This window comes from Crinia signifera, chromosome 11 (assembly GCF_055691185.1).
Source record: "Crinia signifera chromosome 11, ASM5569118v1, whole genome shotgun sequence".
Lineage (NCBI taxonomy): Eukaryota > Metazoa > Chordata > Amphibia > Anura > Myobatrachidae > Crinia > Crinia signifera.
The window spans coordinates 109,924,937-109,946,381 of record NC_139227.1 but is presented as its reverse complement, the minus strand read 5'-3'; the positions used below and the strand labels follow the sequence as shown (position 1 = coordinate 109,946,381).

Genomic DNA, 21,445 nt, shown 5'->3' with positions numbered 1-21,445 from the left:
CAGCGTGTATGGACAGCGATGATCGCTATCATCACTGGGGGCAAAGACGCTCAGTGCATACACACTGAGCGGCTTTCCCCCTGCCCGGCGCCGTCCTCAAAGCCGCTCATCTCCTGGTATTACAAGCAGAAGAACGGATTTCCTGGCGATGGCTCGGGAGCACGCAGCAGCGTTCACCGCTCATTGCTGGAACATACACACAGTGTGACTTTGAGCTGAGTTTTGTCTTTTGAGCTGTGTACTTTTTTGCCCAGTGTGTAAGGCCCGGCGGTGAGCACTGATGCACACTCCCGCATCATCGCTGGCCCCGCCACTCATCCACTGGCATTACCAGCAGATGAGCGACGGGGTGGATGGCTTTCCTATCGTCCCGCTATGGAAAGTCGTCCACCCCCCCCAGAATATCGCTAAAATTGCTCAGTGTGTATGGCCCTTACGGAATAGGTTGACTACGAAGCACGTCCTCTCAATCAGACAGGTTATAGTTTGGCTCGTTAATAGACCGGTGTGAATTCACGCTGTATCCAGGTGAGAGAGATCAAATCCACGAAAGGGGATGCGATTGGTTGCTATAGGCAACATCCCATCTTCAAAAGAACGCTCGTTTTGTTAAATTTATCCCCCCCCCAATATGTAACGATTCTTGTGGCTCTAGAATGATTGGCGATCCTCAGAGCTGTGCAGGAAGTCTGCTTTAAGAACATTCGCGGGGTAGAATCATAGACGTCCTCCATATGTCATTAAAGATGATTTTTGCCAATTTTGTGCTTACGTGGAAACCAGAAACACGAAGACATATTTTTAGTTTTCTCCAAAGTGTATATTATATTAAATCCGTACTCAGCCCTATATTTACTTGGACTGTAAATCATAACTAAATACTTACTTAGAATACAGAACATATGTCTGTCCAGAGATTAACTTTTTTTTTCCTCTCTATGATATTGCAGATGAGATTTTGTGTCCCATGCAGTAATTTGTTCTTTGAAACACAAAGAGGGGTATTCAATCCCTTCCGCTATTTTGGATGGGGGAAATAGCGGTGGGCGCCTATTTAATACTGTGTTTACCAACAGCATTGAAGAGACAGATCGACAGAACGGCTGGCGGGCCCGTTTTGCCGATAACTGCCGTGAATTGTCACGATCTCAGCTATTTACGCGGACACTCCCCCTTTTTGCCGATCGGCAGGCGGGCGAACTAGGTCCCATTCACAGTATGGAGGAGGCCGCGCTGTCAGCTCCAAGTGCTGCCTCCTCCACAGCCCCTGGATGACGCGCAGCCATTCAGCTCCGCCCCGTGCGACGTCACCGACTCTGCAAAAAGCCTGGTCGGACGCAGAGCTTTCAGACCGCAAATGCTGTGGCGCTCCGAGAAATGGACCAGTGTCCTAATCCCGGGTGCGACCCGGCATTTGCGGTCTGAATTATTAAGGACAGAGATTTGAAACCACTGGTCTAGTGCATTGGAGACTTGTACCAGTTGACAAGATGGTAGCATATATGCAAATGATGGCGAATACCCACAGAATATTTGGTCATTAATGACTAATGAGGACGTACTACAGGATCTGTAGACTAAATGAATGGCCTACCTGCTTCTTACAGATTTTGTTTTTTATTTACAGAGATATCAGTATGAACAACATCACAAAGCTGCCAGAGGGTGCTTTTAAGAGTTTGCCGTACCTCGTAGAATTGTAAGTATATCTCTCTTCTTAATTGCTGTAATTAAACAAAGAAATTAAAACTGAACAGTATACACCAGTGGCTTCCAAACGATGTGCCTTGGCACTCTGGCGTGCCTTGTGTTGGGGGTCCAGGACCAATTATGCCCCTTTCAGACCGCACATATTAACCGGTATATTGCCGTTTTTTTACCGTTTCAAAACGGTAATATGTGCAGTCTGAAAGGTCCGGAGTGAATTTTCTGGTATTTTAAAACGGTAAAAAAAGCAGTGTCCTACCCGTTTCAGACCAGATAGCAAAAAAACGTGTCTGAAACGGTACCCAGGCAGCAGTGAGCACTATTGGTCCCCAGCACCGTGCATATTAATGAGCCGGACACTCATTACATATGCGCATATGTAATGAGCGGCCGGCTCATTAAATATGCACAGCGCTGGCTCAGAGAGGACCAGCTAATGCTCCGTGTACTGCCTGCGTCAGGTACTGGGGTATGAGGGGGGTAGTATCCCTCCCCCCATTTACCTCCAGCAGCCAGCGAGTGTCAGCAGATCCCTCATTCCTCTCTCTGCTATTGGCCTGAGTATGCTCACTCCGTGAGTGCACCTCCCTCTCCCATGCTGGCTGTCAGGCTCCTCGTGTAACGTGTTACCGCCAGCCAGATCACTTCTCTGCACGGATCTCCTGCAGTATCCCCCTGCCCCAGAGAGAGACTTCAGAGAGTGGAGGGCACAGCAGCACAGAACTGTTGCTTTCACTCCGCAAACCTGCTATTGACCAGGTATTTATATGCGATGTGAAAAGGGGTTAAACTTGCTCTGACCCGTTTAAAAAAAAACACGTTTTAAATACCTGGTTTTGCGTTGTGAAAGCAGCATCAATTTTTTTTTAATAGTCCATGCAATATGCAAAAAAAAACCAAAAACCGCTGGTAATCATAAAATATTTAGACAAACGGAAGAAAATCTGGTCCCTCACCACATCATTGAACTTTAAATAGTGTTAATATGTCATCCTTCATTAAATTACAGTTTTATTTTTTTTTTTCTCAACAAAAAGCTTTTTTTCTGAGGTTGAAATGTTAAAATATTCTGGTATTCTAGGGCTCAATGGTTCCAAAAAATGTGTGAACCACTGGTCTACACTGTATAAGATTATAGTGGGAAAAGGTTCTCCTAAAGAAAAATTATTTAAATGACTCCCTCCCTTCCAACACTATAGATTTGACATAGGCACTACTACCTCGGTGCACTGTAGCGCCTGCTCGTCCTAGTCCTGTATCTACAGTAGATTCACAATTGGCAACAAAAGCGATAGCAGATTAGTTCACTTCCCTAATAAAGTGGGAACACAACTTGTCCCAGCTTCTGATAGTTGTGCCTTTTGCCAGTGGTGCACATAATGTATATAATATACCCTAGGATACTAAAATAATTGAGTTCTGTCAGGGCACTACCATTATATCGGATATTCAATTAATTTATAAACTCGGCATTGTACCAAGGGACTGGCTCATAGCTACCATAGTACGAATATGTAAGAAAGGTAGCAAAACTAACCCTGAAAATTATAGACCGGTCATCCTTACATCCATTGTGGGGGAAATATTAGAAGGAATAATAAGTATCCAAAATTTCTTAGAACAGGAGAAGATAAGTAAGGCTCAGCATGGGTTCGTCCAAAATAGATCACATCAGATTAATTTAATTAGCTTCTATGAGGAAGACAGTAGAGGGCTGGACTTGGGGAAATCTGTTGATGTAATACTTCTGGATTTCTCTAAAGCTTTTGACACGATGCCTCATAAAAGGTTATTAATAAAACTAGGTAATTTAGGGTTAGAAGATAAAATTTGTAATTGGATTAAAAACTGGTTGCACAATCTGGGACAGAGTGGTGGTAAATGGCATACGTTCCAGCTGAGGTATAGTCCAAAGGTTCAATTTTGGGACCCAAGTTGTTAATGTATTCATTAATGATAAAGGAAGTGACATAGTGAGTAAAATTGCAATATTTGCAGATGAAATTGAGTAAGGAAATGAACTCCGGAGAGGATGTGGATACACTACAACGTGACTTAATAAAACTGGAAAGGTGGATGGAATGGTGAAAAATGCAGTTTAATGTTGATAAATGTAATTCATTATGGGAACAAAATTGAACAAGCTACTTATAGGCTAAATTGAGTTATTATAGGGACTTCTTCTGTAGAGAAGGACTTGGGGGTCATCATAGATGAAAATCGGACACTGGCATGCATTAAAAGGGGTATGGCTTCAAGGGATGCCAATGTGATGATGCCTCTTTACAAGGCATTGGTGAGACCACACTTGGAATACTGTGTTCAGTTCTGGGCACCGCACCTTAAAGAGGACATAAATGAATTGGAACAGGTACAGAGAAGGGCGACTAAGCTAGTAAATGGTCTCCAATCACTAGAATACAAATATAGGTCTACCAGGCTGAATATGTTCAAAAACAGGATTGGGAATCTTATGGAACCCGGGAGATGATTTGTTCACTAATATGCCTATACTTAGGACACGCGGGTATGTACTGAGGCTCGAGGAAAATAAATTCTGTACTGAATTAAGCATAGGATTCTTCACCATTAGAGCAGTAACATTGTGGAACTCCTTGCCGATGGGGGTGGCTACTGCAACTACTGTTACATTTAAAACTAAACTGGATACATTTTTGGCCACTAAGGGAATCTTAGAGATATGACTTACTCACGTCAGTAGTTAGTCAGATAGGTTGAACTCTATGGACGAACGTCTTTTTTAATCCTTCATTACTAAGTTACTATTTATTATTGGCAGCCACTGCTAATGGATTCCCCTTGGGCTATCCTATCGGCCCATTGCAGGCTTGCTGTTCCCTTGATGCTAGCACTTTAAGCGTAATCCCCGATAAACAGTCCTTCAGAGTCGTGATAACAGATGGACCTGGGAATTTATCCTTCCCGGATCCCATGCATTAACGTTCGCAATGGGATTTTTTTCTTCCAGAAAAAGGGCTTTTACCGGTTAGCCCGTTACTTGCCATAATGCAGATATTGCAACAAATACTTATTTAAGTACGAAAAATAACGGGGCTAATAGGACATCCCCTCTAAGTGTCTATAAAAATGTTATGCTAATTTTTAATTCTTGCCTACTTTTCTGAGAGACTCAAAAATTCCGGCCCGTTCTCCCAGAATCTTTTTAGTCGAGGTCAGCCTTTCCGATCTCTCCCACTACCCCGGCGAGGAAGCTTGATCAAGATTATACCTTCTAGCTGTGTCCACCACTGTGTGATACAACAGGTGATTTGTACCCCTATACAATAGTACGATATGGTCCTTTTTTCCCACAATTTCAACCCATTTGGCCTATAAATCCTGTGAAAAGTGCCCTCATGTTGATGTCCTCATTTACTTCTGCACATCAAATCCAGAGATCACCATGTTTGACACAAGGATTTGCCATATGACTGGCATCGCCTACGATAGGTCATATGCAAAAGGACCACGTACGATGCTTCCTAGCCAATGGGCAGATGGGAGTTGAGGAGTGTAAGTATAAATGGAGGCTTTTAAACATCCCCTCCAAAGAGATTCTGAATTGGAGAGATACATATAATTATTACTGTTTAGTATAATATAGCCAATTTACCTTTTAGGTTTAGCAGTACTTTAAAGGAATGTAAACCAATTCCAAGTCTGCCTTCTCATTCCGTGTTACATTAAGGCATCTGCGATTCATTATTGTGCCAGATGCCAGCACATGCTGGTGACGATTCACGTTCCTAGTGACCTCTTCTCTGCTCGCTCCCATGTGTGCTGGGGCGCAGTGTGTAGAGGAGTCTTCTTTTCCTTTGCAATGAAAGTGGGGATTGGTGCGGCAGTATATCGTATTCTGTATCGGACGTTTCACAGTACTAAGCCATAGAATGTTTTGTGCTGGATCAGAGATAGCAGTTTGCTGTTATGTATTTGTACATGTGGTGTTTTTTTAAAATAATGTAAATTCAAACTAATTAGTGTTTACAATATCTAAGTGGGTGGGAGTTCGCTACAGTACAGTCCGTGTGTGCGTAGAGGATTTCGGGATGGCTTGCCCAACTGATTCCAATTAGACCCATCCTGTCAGTGTAATCGGAAGGGGAGAACATTGCCGATGTTTACATCTTGTCAGAAAAATGGTTTATTCAATGTGCTTGGTGTAGGTGGGTGGTAGGATGTGTATGAATGTATATATATTTATGTATGTGTGTATGTATGTTTATCTATATATCTGAGACACACACACGTGTACACTAGTATAGTTGTAAAGTAACTCCATATGGTTTTCGTATCCAACCTCTAAATCAGGGGTGTCAAACTCAAATTCATCGGGGGCCGCATCAGCAGTTTGGTCACCCTCAAAGGGCCGGTCCCCCAAAAAGTACAAATGACAGAAAACTTGTACAAGGTGTACTTTAAAGCAGTATGAAACAGGACATGCATATAACAATAATGGTGGGCCATCAAACACAGAGCTATGCTGCAGAAATTTAATTCCACATCCAGTACTAATTATATTGAGGTGCAGGGTTCAGTGGTAGACAGGGACAGAAGGTACAGAGCTGCCTTAGGGATGCTAGAGGAGGTGACACCATTTTGGGAAAGACATTTTAATGTGGGCTAGCAAGATAGACAAGCAGTGACTAGAGGAGAGCATGGCCTGGTGTGTAAATGTCACCCTCAGTGACAGAGATCCCCACGTACAGCAACCAGCCCGAGCTATACACTACTAACCTATTTCAGTCAGCTGCCTCGCACACGCGGTTACCGCTACTACCAGCAGTCTAGCACGGATCGCCAGCTGCGTGACGTCCCAGTCACCAACCCGCAGCTCGAGCGAGTGAGTGCGCGCGAGGTGGGTAAGAGGAGGTGGCCTAGGCAGGAGCTGGGACACACTGCCCCTGCGTGCTATCTCCTCGCGCGGGCCACATGACTAGGTCTGGCGGGCCGGATTTGGCCCGCGGGCCTTGTGTTTGACACCCGTGCTCTAAATAGACTCTTTGATCCTGGCTGTATACTTGCAGTGACTTTATATTTTTCAGGCAACAGAAGCGATCGCCTGTTAACAACCTTTGTGTAAGTTGGACGGTTGTGACTTAGTTATGGCGTTTGCCACACAACAACTTGTGGGAAGTCCTCTCATACAGAACACAGGGTGTGACGAGGGTGGAATTTTTAATGAGCATTTATTAGCAGTACAAATCTCTTTGCACGTACAACAGAGAAACGGCTTTATTAGGAAGTTGATCCTGTTAAGTAAACAGTGTAAGGGATTGCTCTCTGTTTTGGGGAGTATAGTGATAATTTCGTGCTGCGTTTACATTTGGTGCTGTAGGAGTAGACGCGAGATTCGACCAGTTAGATTTTTGCTGTCCTTTATTCTTGTTTTTTTTTTTTTTTGTATTTACCTTCCTGCTGCTGTGGAACTAGACTTCCCAGCATGCCGTGTCACAATTTTGCTATTAAAACGGAGGCAGGACGTTCTGGGATGTGTAGTTCTACAGCATTTGGAGGGCCTGCATGTTAAAGACCCTTGTTCTACAGACTAGTTGCAGTTAGAACTATTCACCTAAGCATTATATATGTCTGTGTTCTATGGCTGTTCATGTGGACCTTCAAAGCATGTATGCAGCACTGACCGCATATACCGTATTACCCTCTGCTTACTGCCATCTGTGAAAACAGAGGGACTCAAGCGGCACTTTCACTGGGTTACTAGATTATCATCCGTGTTCTGAAAGCCAATGTTTCCGCAGCGCTTTACAGAGTATATTAGAACATTCACATCAGTCCCTGCCCCAGTGGAGCTTACAATCGATATTCCCTACCACATGTACACGCACACACAGACATTCTAGGGTTAAATTTGTTGGGAGCCAATTAGCCTACCAGTATATTTTTGGATTGTGGGAGGAAAAGGGAGTACCCGGAGGAAACCCACGCAAGCACAGGGAGAATATACAACTTCCGCACAGTTAGGGCGAGATGTATCAAATGGAAAATGCGGTAAAACCCCGGTTTTACCACATTTTCCAATGTATCAAAAATGATACAGCAGTGTAGGGTATCGCCACCTTTTGGGTGGCGATACCCTATAGAAGCCTATGGGCTTCTTTTCGCCGCCCGCCGACGCAAACCCGCCGCTTTGCCGACCCCCCCCCCTCTGGCTTACCTTCCTGAAGGGTCCTCCTGGACCCCGGAAGGTAAGCCCCTCCTCCCCCTAGTGAAGCAGCCGGACATCCTTCCGGCTGCAGGGGGGGAGGAGGAAGCGCCGGGGACAGCATGCATAGCTGTCCCCGGCGTGAGGGGAGAGCGTGGCGGCAGGGAGGTGACGGAGACCCCCGCACACCAGTGTACAGGTATCGCGGGGGGCCTCCGTCACCGCACCGCGATGCCAGCCGCATATGTTAGTACATATGCGGCGGGGGGGCGGCGAAGGGCGCCCTTAGAGCCATGGTGGGATAGAACCCATGACCTCAGTACTGTGAGGCAGTAATGCTATAACCATTATACCAACCGTACATGAACAGTAATACATGTAAAACCTCAGCTGTCCCAATATGTCATGTTTTAGCATTGGCAGGTCAAACTGATTTGATGTTGTAATATTAAGTGGGGGGGGGGTCTTGTCTTCTGAGAGTGGCCATTGTATTAATTGGACATTGCAGATCAGCTCTTACCAAGTCTAGCATTAAAGTCCGATTTATCAGCGCTGCATGTCAGCTACATGTAATTAATACTGTGTGCTCACACTACAAGCTCATTAAGCCACAAGCTTGTCGAGCAATGTCAGAACAGTGTTCACCACACATCGTGCATCTCTTTATCTGATCGCAGCAAGGTGTGTCTTGTGAACTGCGGCCAAACACCATTATTCTCCGATCACCCGTGTGCCTGTGTGCTCATAGCTTAACCAGTGCCTCCTGCACTGCAGCTCATGGTGGTCCGAGTGTCTGCTTTGGCTAATGCAGCCTTACAGACATCTGTAAATTGCTTCCAGATGAGTGTCTGTTGGACGGACAAAAGAGAAATGTTAAAAGATTTTTAGATTGCAAAATTCGATATTTTTAATGGATTTCTGGATTGATCTGCTCTCGTGTGTGTATGTATGTATATGTGTGTGTGTGTGTGTGTGTGTGTATGTATGTATATATATATATATATATATATATATATATATATATATATATATAGATATATATATATATATATATAGATATATATATATATATATAGATATATATATATAGATATATCTATATATATATAGATATATCTATATATATATATATCTATCTCGAATCAAGCATTGATGTGATAGCTATGTGTATTGTAGCCATTTTCAGCGATAGTGTTAGGACCTTCAGAAAAGTGGGGTCCCGTGAAGGGGGCTGCAGGCTTAAATGCATTGATCAATTCATGAACCAAATCTCCACTATTTATTTTCAGTTAATTAGGTCGTCATGGGGTTTTTCACTGTTTTTTGTGCCGACAGGCGGTATTTCTTGCCCTACCATCCACTAGGTCCTGGTGGAAGAATAAAATAGTGTGCCGATCGTAGCACGGTGAGCGATGTAAGGGGATGCAGTGCACTTCAAACTGTGTCCATGTCGACATTCGGGTAAAAAAACAAACTGAAAAACCCCATGTCGACCTTTTGGTTGTCGACCTAACGGTTGTTGACTTTTTTGCTGTAGACCCCTTGCCTCACTTCCGGCTTTCCATAGTGCAGCACAAATGAACGGCTTTCTCTGCGATGATGCTGGAGCGGCAGCAGCGCTCATTGCCAGGCCGTACACGCTGCGCGGCTTTCATGCTGCTCAAACGAGAAAACTGAGTGGCTGTCACGTGAAAGTCGCCCCGTGTGTATGGGCCTTAAAGCAGTATTTGCAATATCTCCACCTGTGATTGTGTTGTGCAGCTATCCCTGTGTATAGACAAATTGTATTCTACTTTAACCCTTTCTGCCTCTAGCACCAATAAATAAGGTTTCTTTGCCCCCTCTGTGTAGAACTCCCCCCTGAAACCCCTCCGTTATAACTGACGGTGCAAGCTGCGTCTATGTACAGCACTGGTCTGGCTAGCGGGGAAAATGAAACCATTTAAGATTAGGTCTGGAGCCTGTCTGGGACTGAATGTTGGTGAGCCCCATGTGAAATCACTTTCACACATTTAAAGGTTTTTTTTTGTTTTGTCATTATGAATTTGAAATAGGGGTTACATATGTGTTTTACTCACTATCCCACAGCTATTGTTCCAAACCTGGATGTCAATGCCGATTAGCTTATTATTGTTATTATTTTTATTATTATTTATTAACAATTTCTTATAGTGCAGCATATTCCGTTGCGCTTTACAATAGGAGACAGTGATACAGCAAACTGGGTATTTACAGATGGTCAAAGGTATGAGGGCCCTGCTCGCAAGCTTAAAATCAATAGGGAAATAGGCATTAGTTCCACCAGAATGCAAAGGTTCCTGGTGTGCTGTATGATACGGTGACCCAGCAGTTTGGCCCGGGGTCAGAAGGATGGAAAATGTGAAAAAGAAAGAGGATATGTGTGCACTGTACAGCGTGTACTGTATGTGATTGGATAGGAGTGGATATGTGTGCACTGTACAGCGTGTATGTGATTGGATAGGAGCGAGGATATGTGTGCACTGTACAGCGTGTATGTGATTGGATAGGAGAGGATATGTGTGGCCTGTACAGCGTGTATGTGATTGGATAGGACAGAGGATATGTGTGCACTGTACAGCGTGTATGTGATTGGATAGGAGAGGATATGTGTGGCCTGTACAGTGTGGATGTGATTGGATAGGAGAGGATATGTGTGGCCTGTACAGCGTGTATGTGATTGGATAGGAGTGGATATGTGTGCACTGTACAGCGTGTGTGTATGCATGCGGCCGCTTCCGACAGTGCTAGGTTTGTACTGCACATCAAACCTGCAGACATCGCTAGTGACACCATACATGTGAACTTCACTCAATGTGTACCCAAGTTCCGATATGTTGGCCGTCGGACCAACAATTCAGTTGGGTACACATTGCTATAGTATATACCCAGCTGAAGAGGTGTTAAGGTGGCAATACACTGCTCCAACGTCCCCAAGCGATGTACTGGCATCCGATCCCCTTGAGCTGCTGGGCGGCAGGATTGCATGTGATACATCGAATTCTGGCCTTCTTCGTGTGACTATCATATGTGATCCCCGCTGCAGGGGAGGGGGCCCAAGTCGTAGATCATACGCGCAGCACATATGATCCCTGGCTCCGGTCCAGTGCGCATGGGACCGTGCATCGGATTGGATGTCAACACCGGTCTGATTTGGCCACTTTTCACCAGATCCGTCGGCCGGATTCCTCAGACTCATGTGAAAACGGGCCAAATCCGACCTGTGCACGGGCACCTTAAAGAATGTAGCGTGGAATATTTGCCTTTAGTTTTGCAATATATGCAGTTATTTCATCCAATGTAAGGACAGGCGTCTACGTATTATATGCTTTCATACCTTCAGATTGTGGTTTTCCTGAGCACCAAATTTACTGTACCTTAAGCAAGAAACAATGTAGGGCTTATTTAATAATTACCATATTCGTTCAGCTTTGCTTAGATGTCAATTTTTTTTTTTTGTGATGTGCATTTGAGATATATATATGACCCCTTTGCTGTGCTGCTGCTGTAGACCTGTAATTCTGCATGTGGCAGATAAGGGTATCACCTAACAGGCACAGATAAGGGCTTAAACACCCAACCGGATTCTGGGAACTGTCCTGTCTGAAGACGAAGGAGCCAGGAGCCAGGAGCCAGATACAGACCACAAACATGCTGATTGCGGTCAGGCACCAATGAGGGTAGGAAACTTAAAGTTAGAAGCGGAGGTGAGGATTGAAGAGAACAGAATGCTTGTGGTCACCAGCCTGGGGTCTGGGGATGGAGAGAACTGTGGTCATGTGGCCACATTGTAACCGCTCAGTAAATGCTCAGACGTCAAGGGGGGCTGGGAACAGGTGCTTTGGATATCAGTGATAGAGGAGCATGCACTAACGAGGCTTGTTGTCGAAACCCTGTGACAAAAAACAATGTTGTACTTAGACAAGTGATGTAATAACATACTGACATCACACATACCCAATTCCCGAGTTTGGCAAATATGCTGATAATGATCCCAAAAATATTAAGGGTGTCTTGTTGTGGGTCATTATCCACGGTAGTGCAATGCAGTGGCTCCATATCAAAACGTACAATATCGAAAGCTTCTCTGGTAATTCAAAATGGCTTCGTAGATGGTTTCCGTATGCATGATCTTTTTAATTAGGCTCAAATTTTTGAAGAAGTCAAACTGACGCCATTTTTTGCATCATCCCTGCCACAGGTTCTCAAACTATGGGGCCTCATACAGTGCAAGTTTTGCAGATCTCCTCACAGAATTTGAAGTGAAATAATTATCTCCGTCTGTGGATCTTTTAAAAATTGTCAATGTGTAATGAATGAGTTAAGAACCCGCGATCGCTGCTGTTGGATCAGCCGAAGTCTCCCATATACTTGGCCAGATGTATCACGCTTCAACAGGTGCAGAGTGATAAACAATGAGCCAATCAGCTCTTAAATGTCATGGTACAGGCTGGCTTCAACAAATGGTAATTAGTAGCTGATTGGTTGTTTATCACTCTCCAGTTTATCACTTTTTGAAGTTTGATACACCAGTCCCATTGAGAGAAGCTTGAATTATAGTTTTTTTTATTATTGTTTGTGTGATTTGTATGTTTTATGGATGGTTTTATATTTGTAAATGGGGTTACATGATGTTCTTTGTATGTTTTTGCTTTTGTGCTTCAGTACAGAAGATATATTGGAAGATCCATCACGTTGTCTGTTAGATAAACGTTCCATATTTAATATTTTGGTACAGAACTACTACTTTATTGCTTTTATTACACATTGGTGGATAGTGAGATCCTATTGCAATTGGAGGTGACATTTTGTTTTTGAACCCTTTAAGTGTCAAGTTTGTCAAACTAGAGTGAATTGCCAAGCAAACTTTTTTAATTCATTATAATGAACCGTAAAGTTTATCTTTTATATATAGGAAATATAATAATTTTCTTTTTATACCAAACATTTTTTATTTGAATCTATATAACGAATGTGAGCGGCGCTGCCGTTTTTTTTTTTAGCAGATATTTTGCACAACTCTCATAGAGATGCCGACACTCAAAGGGTTAAATTTGTAGATTTGGTGCGCATTGCACAATTTGTTGCAGTCCTGTTATGGGGAGGACATGATTTGTTTTTGGACTTGTTGTGACTATTTGTTGGTTTTTTAATGATAATTTAGTATCCTTTGTATATGTATATTAATATTTAGTAGTTTAAAACACAGCCTTCCTTATAACGTAGCACTTAGAACAGCGTACACTATCTGGATATTGAGCCATACTTAATATGCTGCAGCTCTTTTAGATGCATCTTCCACAGCAGCGATATCCATGTTAAATTTTCTTCCCGAAACCTAAAACCATGGCCACAGTTTTGCTAATCCCCATTCACAGTTCAGCAAATTACTCAGCTGGGTAACTCACTGCAAAATAATGTTGACACTTAGTGTGGAAATCATAGCCCAGCTGTAATAAAACACTTGAGTAATATGTATCGTACGCAGCCAAGATATGTAAATAGTTTTAGTTTTAATCATTTTAGCCTTTAAGAAGGCTACTCCGCTGCTATTTGCTTTGCAGAGGGTCAAAAACAAGCTTGCTCATTTTTTAGGAGGTCAATTGTAGGACGTCAGCACGTTAGTCAACTTAGAACCAACCTGTAGTATGGAAAATCTGCAAGAGGTTGTGTTTACGGACGTTTATCATAGACTAGAAGATAACTCTTTTGTGTTATATCATCTGCAAATTGGGTTGTTTCTGGGGACTGGTACAGAAGAGAAAAAATAGGGGGGAATAGCAAAAATAAAGCTCTTTAATAATAAAACGTCAATCAAATTGAGGGAGAGCAGTACCTAACTTTGGGGCATATGTATTAAGCCTGGTAAAGTGATAAAGTTGTGAAAAAGAAGTGATTAAGTGGAAGGTGGTGACACACCAGACAATCAACTCCTACTGTTCTTTTTTTAAACTCAACTGATTGGCTGATGGTGTTACCACCTTAAACTTTATCACTTCTCTATCCGGCCTGATATCTGAAAACTTAAGTACCAACCAATATGCTCCTAACTACCAGTTTTCAAACATGGCCTGTCAAATGACAGTGGTTACTTTCTCTGTCTCTACTTAATTTCTCTCCAAGGATTAATACACCTTCCCTGAATCGTTTTATGATGGTTATTAACAGTTGTAGAGTATATGTTTACTGATAGTCTGGTCGTTCTACGGCAGTAGTGCCCAAACTTTTTGTCTATGCAACCTGGGGTTCCTCAAGGCTCTTGTAGGGATGCCTCCTTTGGTAGTCCAGGACCAAATCAAATTATTTGCAGTTGGTATTCTAGTCCAAACCAGTGCTGGTGACCATCTTAAAACATGAGAACAGTAAAAAGCACAGGGGCAGATTCTCTGATCAATGCAGCTGCACATCGCTGGCATTCGCATAGTTAATAATCGCATATGCACTAACATATGCGATTATTTAGGCATAGGACACTTCTTGCAATATCAGCTATTAAATTTAAAAAAAGTGCTGTGAAAAAAATACTGATAATCTAGGGCATTTGATTCAAGAAAGTTTGTTAACCACTGTTCTAGGGTATGTGGCACTGGTCCTAGCAGTCGGGGTCCCAGGTGCTGCAAAAGTGTTAGTTAATTCTTAGCTTTGGCCACAATTTTTTTAAATATGAGTTAATATATGACAGCCTCACAAGGAATGTGCAGCATAGTCCATGTCATTCCAAGTGGTGCGATTTGAGGATAGGCGTTTATGGACACATCCGTACATTTCATAATTTATGGTTTATAGGCTAGCTATAATATGTTGTTTTATGTTGTGATGTAATCCTACTGAATTAGTGGATTCCACAAACATTTGAGTGACGCACACACAAACAGTTAGAACAACATGATACACACTTTATCATTTGGATTTACAGAATACCTTAAATACAAAACAAAATAGTGACTCCAAAATTAGGCTCAGTCACATTTGTGTATAATGCTCACTCCCACAGATACGCCCCTGTGCACACTGTGATATTGACAGTACTGTAGTTACACCCTTGTGTCTGCTACCAAAGAGGCCGATTCACACCTTTTTTTTTTTTTTTTTATCTTTTCAAGTACATTTCAAAAGAAACGTCACATAAAAGGAACGGACACAACAGCAAATGATATGATTAAATCTCTTTCTGCTATAAGAAGTGCATGTGTATAGTATCTATCTATCTATCTATCTAATATGGTACAGCTCCCGCTTTACCAGAATATTTTAACACGTTTTAGGGTATTTTGGAGTTGCTGAATTCAAAAATTAAAGTATTCTTGGTTCTAGCTCTTGAGAAAATGGTTACCCTCGATTTAATAGTGTCCTTAACTTATGAATATGCAAATCTACTGGAACATTCTAGAAGACTCATTCCCAACCATAGATCTCAAGGCACCCCAACATTGCGGGTTTTAGAAGGCGAGACAAGTTCACCACAATATAGCTCGTTTGAGATGACAGCATTGCTCTAAATAGATTACTTTTTGGACATTTAAAGAGTCTTATACAATTAGGGGGTGATTCTAATTGACTCGCAGTCCTTGTGATGCCGCCCGCCAAATACACCCACCCGCCCCTCCCCATTTCAATGATATGTTCTTGGTTTCCAGCAGAGTCCACTTTTATGTGAGCTAATCGGCAGATCTCCTTTTAAGCGCAAATATTTAGTAATGACTCGCTCCCCTTTATACAAAGTTTAGGAATGAGTGAAAGGCGCAATGTACGAGCAGTAGGGGACATCCATGAAAATGTGTGCAATGGTAAAATACTGTTTATTTTGTTTGTTTTTGTTCTCGCAATGACATGAAGGTCTATTTTTTTCAAATAAAAAAAAATAAAATAAAAAAAAAGTGCAACTATACTTATACAACTGAAGGTTGGGCAGATGGCTCTGCGTGGTGACTGAAATGTGCCCTGAACTGACCTGAAATTTAAGGCATTTTGGTCTGAATGTTATATGTCCATATTGTAGATTGTATGTCTACATGTGTGGCGGCAAATTCGATTTTATGACCGCTTTTTAATCGGGTTCATGTTTTGAGGGGATTCTGCTGTTAGTGTCCACTTTGGTAAAAGAAGACCTGATTGGCATCTTGATCGCTTTGTTAATGGGTAATTTAAATGGTGGGGTAGTCTTGAGTTGTGCAACAGAAGTGGTGGCACATTGAAGCCATCCAAGTCACGTGTAGGTTAGGTTTGTATGTCCAACCTCTGTTTCAGTGGGTTTGCTATGTAAAGTGCTTTGCGTCCTATTGGGCGAAAGGACTTGGCGGTTCTTGTACAAACACAGTGAGCACTCGCACATACAGGGAGTGCAAAGTATTTTATTATTATTTTGAATAAATATTTACTGTTACCCTATTAGGGCATACACACGGTTCGTTTTTGGCTAAATCTATTTGATTTTGCTTTATATAAGCAAAATTGAATCAAAATCGAGCGCATTTTAATTCAATCCCGTTGCGCGGCATCGAAATCGAATAGAAAATAGTATAGATATAATGTTCTTCTAGGTACTGGGCAGGGGGCACGAAGGCAGCATAAGGGGGGCAGACCGGGCCTGCCGACATCACCGTTGTGGGCGATCCTGGACCGCCAACGTCATGATAGGGGCATGCCCGGGCCACGATGTACCGAAAAGGGGCAGGGCCATCACTACAGGGGATGGGCATGGCCCCGCCGAAGTCACTGCGCACACCGGCGGGGACAGGCAGCAGGCTCTTTTAGCGGGGTGCTGCTAGAGGGGCAGGGGGCATTTTGCACTTTAAAAATAAGGCATGGCACAGCGCCCTGCTAAAACAGCCTAGCGGGAACACTAAATATATGTACTTTTTTTAGTCTAAATTGAATGTGTACACGGTGCCGTGCGATTCGAATCCGATCGGGATTGAATACAAAGTGCATCGTCCTTTAATATATAGATATATTTAATATTTCTGTATCTTACATTATGTTTTTGTAGTCATGAAAGCAGCTCTTGTTCAGGTGTAAATTAGCTTAGATATGTAATTACCCCCAAATCGGGTAATTACCTGAGAGTTAATCCATCTGCTTCGGATCTGTGTGCCCAGGTATTGCCTTGATGTTGAAGGTTTATTATGTCATTTAAGATTAAACCCCTGATGTCTGGAGGCTAAGAAATGTCATCTTCCTTTCCTTCAGCCCCACAGGCATTATTTATATCATCTGAAGAGTTTGTGTCTAGTGCTAATAGCGCACATCCCCTCCCCGCCCCTAATTATGAGGTTCTTGACCCTTATAAGCAGTAAGTCCGTCAACGGCCCACGAATATTTGGCAGGCATGTTAGAAAAACCCTTTCGCATACTCGGCCAGTTGTATCCTGTTTCCTGGAAGCTTGCCAGAGAAAGGAGAAACGGATGCTGCTTAAATTGCTCCTCTCTGTTAGTTGGTTTAGCTGGCTGAATAAACAGGAGTTGCCTTGAGGTAGGCAGCTCATCTCTACTTAAAGTCACGCAACCGCTCTTGGTCTCTGTGTGTTCTTCCACAATAAACCGGGGACAGTGGTTAAATGTGCGTGGTCTTTTTTTTTTTTTTTTATCCTCCCAAGAGACTATATTTAATTCAGCCCTGTTATGTCTCCCCTGTGTTTAGTCTGATCTTACTGATAAAGGAAGCACGAAATTACTATCAATTAATTTTATTTATTTATTAATTATTATATTATTATTATTAGCAAAACTGTAGCAGGGCATGCTGGGAAGTGGTAGTTCAACAACAGTTGTGGGGCTGGAGGTTTCCCCATCCCTGGTTTAATGCTTAACATTGAAAAATTACAGTTAGCAGTTAATTAGTACTTTGTCGCTCCTCACTTGATCTCTCTCCAAGGTTTGATACCTGTAGTTTTAGCTACCCTGATCCCAAGTGCTGGAGTTTGTGCTGCCCCTAGTTGGAATTAACAGCTAAAAGTGAAACTTGGTTCATTTCCAGAGGCGGCTTTTCCCATAGACTGCTATAGGAATAGGGAAAAGCTCGGATTTACCCTGTGGATAACCTGTTAATATATAGTAAGAAGTGGCAATGAAGCCTTTCTCCTGAGTTTCTCTCAGAGCTTTGTCTGGTCTCTGTTTCATAAATAGTCCCTTCATTGTGCAATATGGCAGTTTGTAGTAAGTGGTAACTGATCTTGGCGAAGACTGGGATGTTCTTCTCTTTACGCCCCATTACTCCACCTGCTTTGCCTGAAACATTTCACTTGCAGATGTGAACGGACCTTTTTTTTTTTTTTTTTATGCACCAATAAGCACAATAGATTTTTGCCTGCCCCATTCGTCACATATTAGTTCCTCCGCCAGCAAAACATACAAAGAATGAAAAGTTGGCAATAGTGTAATACTGTTTAATAAATCCAAAAGATAATGAATAAAAAGGTAAAAATGAAGGTCCACCATGAATATAAAATGAAGGCGTACCATAGTGCTGTGGTAGTGGGTGCAGAGATAAACCTACACCTGTATTCGCATGTTGGTATAAAACCTTATTTCCCGGGAACAGGAATCTCTGCAGGATAAGGTGATCTTTGGTGGTGTCCAAACCCAATGGTAGCCCTCTGTACAGACCTCACCAGAGATCACCTGCAGGCGTAGGTTCATCTCTGCCCCCCACTACCCACGGTACACCTTGATTTCATATTCATAGTGGATCATCTTTTTTTATTTATTTATTTTTTTACCTTTTTTGTGCATCAACTTTTTGATTTGTTAATCAGTATTACACTCTTGCCAACTTATCTTTCTTTGGTTCTCAGATCCCCGTTTGTTTTCCTCCGCCAGCGAACATACAGTCATATTGAAATATCGTATCTTTATATTCCCTACCACATGCATGCACACACAGACATTCTAGGGTTAATTTCGATGGGAGCCAAATCACGTACCAGTATATTTTTGGATTGTGGGCGGAAAATGGAGTACACGGAGGAAACTCACACAAGCACGGGGAGAATATACAAACACTACACGGTTGTGGTAGGAATCGAACACATTACCTCAGTGCTACAAGGCAATCATGCTAACCACTACTGATATTGCTCACGGAGCGTATCTTCTAGAACAGTGGTTCTCAAACTCGGTCCTCAGGACCCCACACAGTTCCCGTTTTCCAGGTCATCCAACAGGTGCATTCATTACTGACTGACACATTTTAGAAGATCCACAGGTGGCGATAATTATTTCCCTTGTGATTCTGTGAGGAGAAAACATGCACTGTGTGGGGTTCTGAGGACTGATTTTGATAACCTGTGTTCTAGTTTGTACCCGCTTAAAATTGTTGAAACTGGTGAAAAATCTGATCACCTAGAAGTCTCATTACATTTTCAGATTTATAGATCAATAAAATACAATGGGCTGAATGTTTTAAGCCTTAACAAAGGGGAGCATTATAAGGAGCCAATCGGCTCCTAACTGCAATGTTACTGGATATGTTTGACAGGAGCGGATTGGATGGTCCTTTAACTCTTTATCACCTTCCATTTTATCACTTGGTAAGGCTAAATACATTTGGCCCAATGTATGTTACAGATCAGTGCCTGTATGATCTTATTATAGGTCGCCACATAGGTTCCGTGTGCGGCACAAAGCAGGACAGGGTACATAAATACAAACTTGTACTGTTGCACGACACATAATTGCATAATCGGTGTTTAATGATTTAACTATGTAGAAAAAACAATGGCGTAAAGGCCACTGCTCCCAGGAGCTTACAGTCTACTCTAGCTTTGAGGATGATCATTGTTTATACTTGTTACAGGGACTACTTTCTGGCCATTGTGATGGTGGAATGCACTTTAGTGTTACGCAGGGTGCCGGACGGCTCCCCGACAGTCAGTACTCCGACGTCGGAATTCCGACTGCTCCCTCGTCGGGGTCCACGACCCCCCATAGAGGGAGAATAAAATAGGTGGCGTGCGCAGCTCACCACCGCGCCCGCAAGGGGCTTCATTCCGCTCCCCACGCTGTGCAGTCGGGATTCCGACGTCGGAGTACTGACTGTCGGAATCCCGACTGTCAGGGTATTACACCACACCCGTTACGCATTCCCCTGTTCTAATGCCATGCTGCTATAGTGGGTAGCTGTCCATTCCCCGCCTTATTAGAATAGAGGTTCCAAACATGGTCCTCAAGGTACTTTAACAGCCTAGGTTTTAAATATAACAACCAAGCTTGGACACCGGTAACTTAATTAGTACCTCAATCAATTTAATTTAACCATCCGTGGATAGCCTTAAAACATGGACTGTAAAGGCCTGATGTCACCAGATTTCGATGGATCGGGCTGCGAAGTCTGTCTAAATCGCATGTGTATGACATCAAATCCAGTCTGATGCGTAATCCCGAGGTTGGACCTGCTGCCGGTCTGACCACCGACTCTGCCCCCTTCTCAGTGGTGGTGGATGGGGTCGGATGTGATACACCGCATGTGATGGCTTAAGGGGGATCGGATGGCCATACACTGCTGCAAGACATTGCAGTACTGTATGGCCCCATTTATGTTGCCTTGAGGACCATTTTTGGCCTGGTTTTTCTGACGTTGGCCTCTTTTTTTTTTTTTTTGCTCTTGATTAAGTAGTTACGGTACAGAAGACACCAGTGCCGGAAATGGAGGCGCGGGGACTTTTTAGTGAGTTTACTACAGCTTGGTACAGTTATTCCTGAACATCTGCTGGTTTTGCCTTCTGTTGCAAATAGTCCGGTTCCTGCACTACGTTCTATCTTGCTCGATACCCAGCGGTGCAATGTCAGGTTGATTTGCCGCTTCGTAATGACAGATCTACATCGCCCAGTATATGCTGGTAATTGCATGCTCCTCCGGATGCTAGATTTCATGTGCGCCATCTGAAACCTAATGATATTTCTAACCACCTTGTTTATGGTTATAAAGGATGGAACATGATCGCGCCGTCCTTCCCAAAAACAGCTCTGTGCGCACCAAATCTGCGCTTAAGGGCATTCATTCCAATCTCTGAACGAATGCCGTTGCTCCAGTGTGTATCCAAATGCAAGTACTGAAATGAGTAAAAGTGTATATGAATCCATGCTCTCAGTATACTTTCACTTTTAAAATAAAGGAAACAACATTATCAACTAAATAAAGACCCCAAACTAAAAATTAATTTCAAAAGCAGTGGCTCAAGGGGTTTTTATTTTTACTTTTTCCTCCAATAAAAGAGCTAGCTCATTTTGATTCCTGTTCTATCTTCCCTCCTCCATAAAGTGGAGGGACGCAGGATATGGATTTTATAATGCACCACAACCCATTTGCTACACCCCTTCTTTTAAACTCTAGTCACCTGCGACTTTTCACTTTTTCATGTCAACTTCAGTGATAAAATAGGAATACATTTTTACCATTAAAATGAATAATCTGTATAAGAAGGTAACTGACAAAGAGATAAGACGTGGGAAAGAGTTGTAATCTCACAGAAACTGCCTGTACTTAGGTTAATCGTTTAAAAAAGGTTGCTAAACAAACATGTTGGACCAGTAACCAAA

General features: G+C 42.7%; 1 protein-coding gene across 1 annotated transcript in view; it reads left to right on the top strand.

Moving 5' to 3' along the window:
• LGR4 (leucine rich repeat containing G protein-coupled receptor 4) overlaps positions 1–21,445 on the top strand; it is a 107,521-nt gene that overhangs the window by 32,460 nt on the left and 53,616 nt on the right. Inside the window, exon 2 of the mRNA XM_083164215.1 lies at positions 1,628–1,699. Coding sequence (XP_083020341.1) covers positions 1,628–1,699 — 72 coding nt within the window. The remainder of the gene's footprint in view (positions 1–1,627; positions 1,700–21,445) is intronic.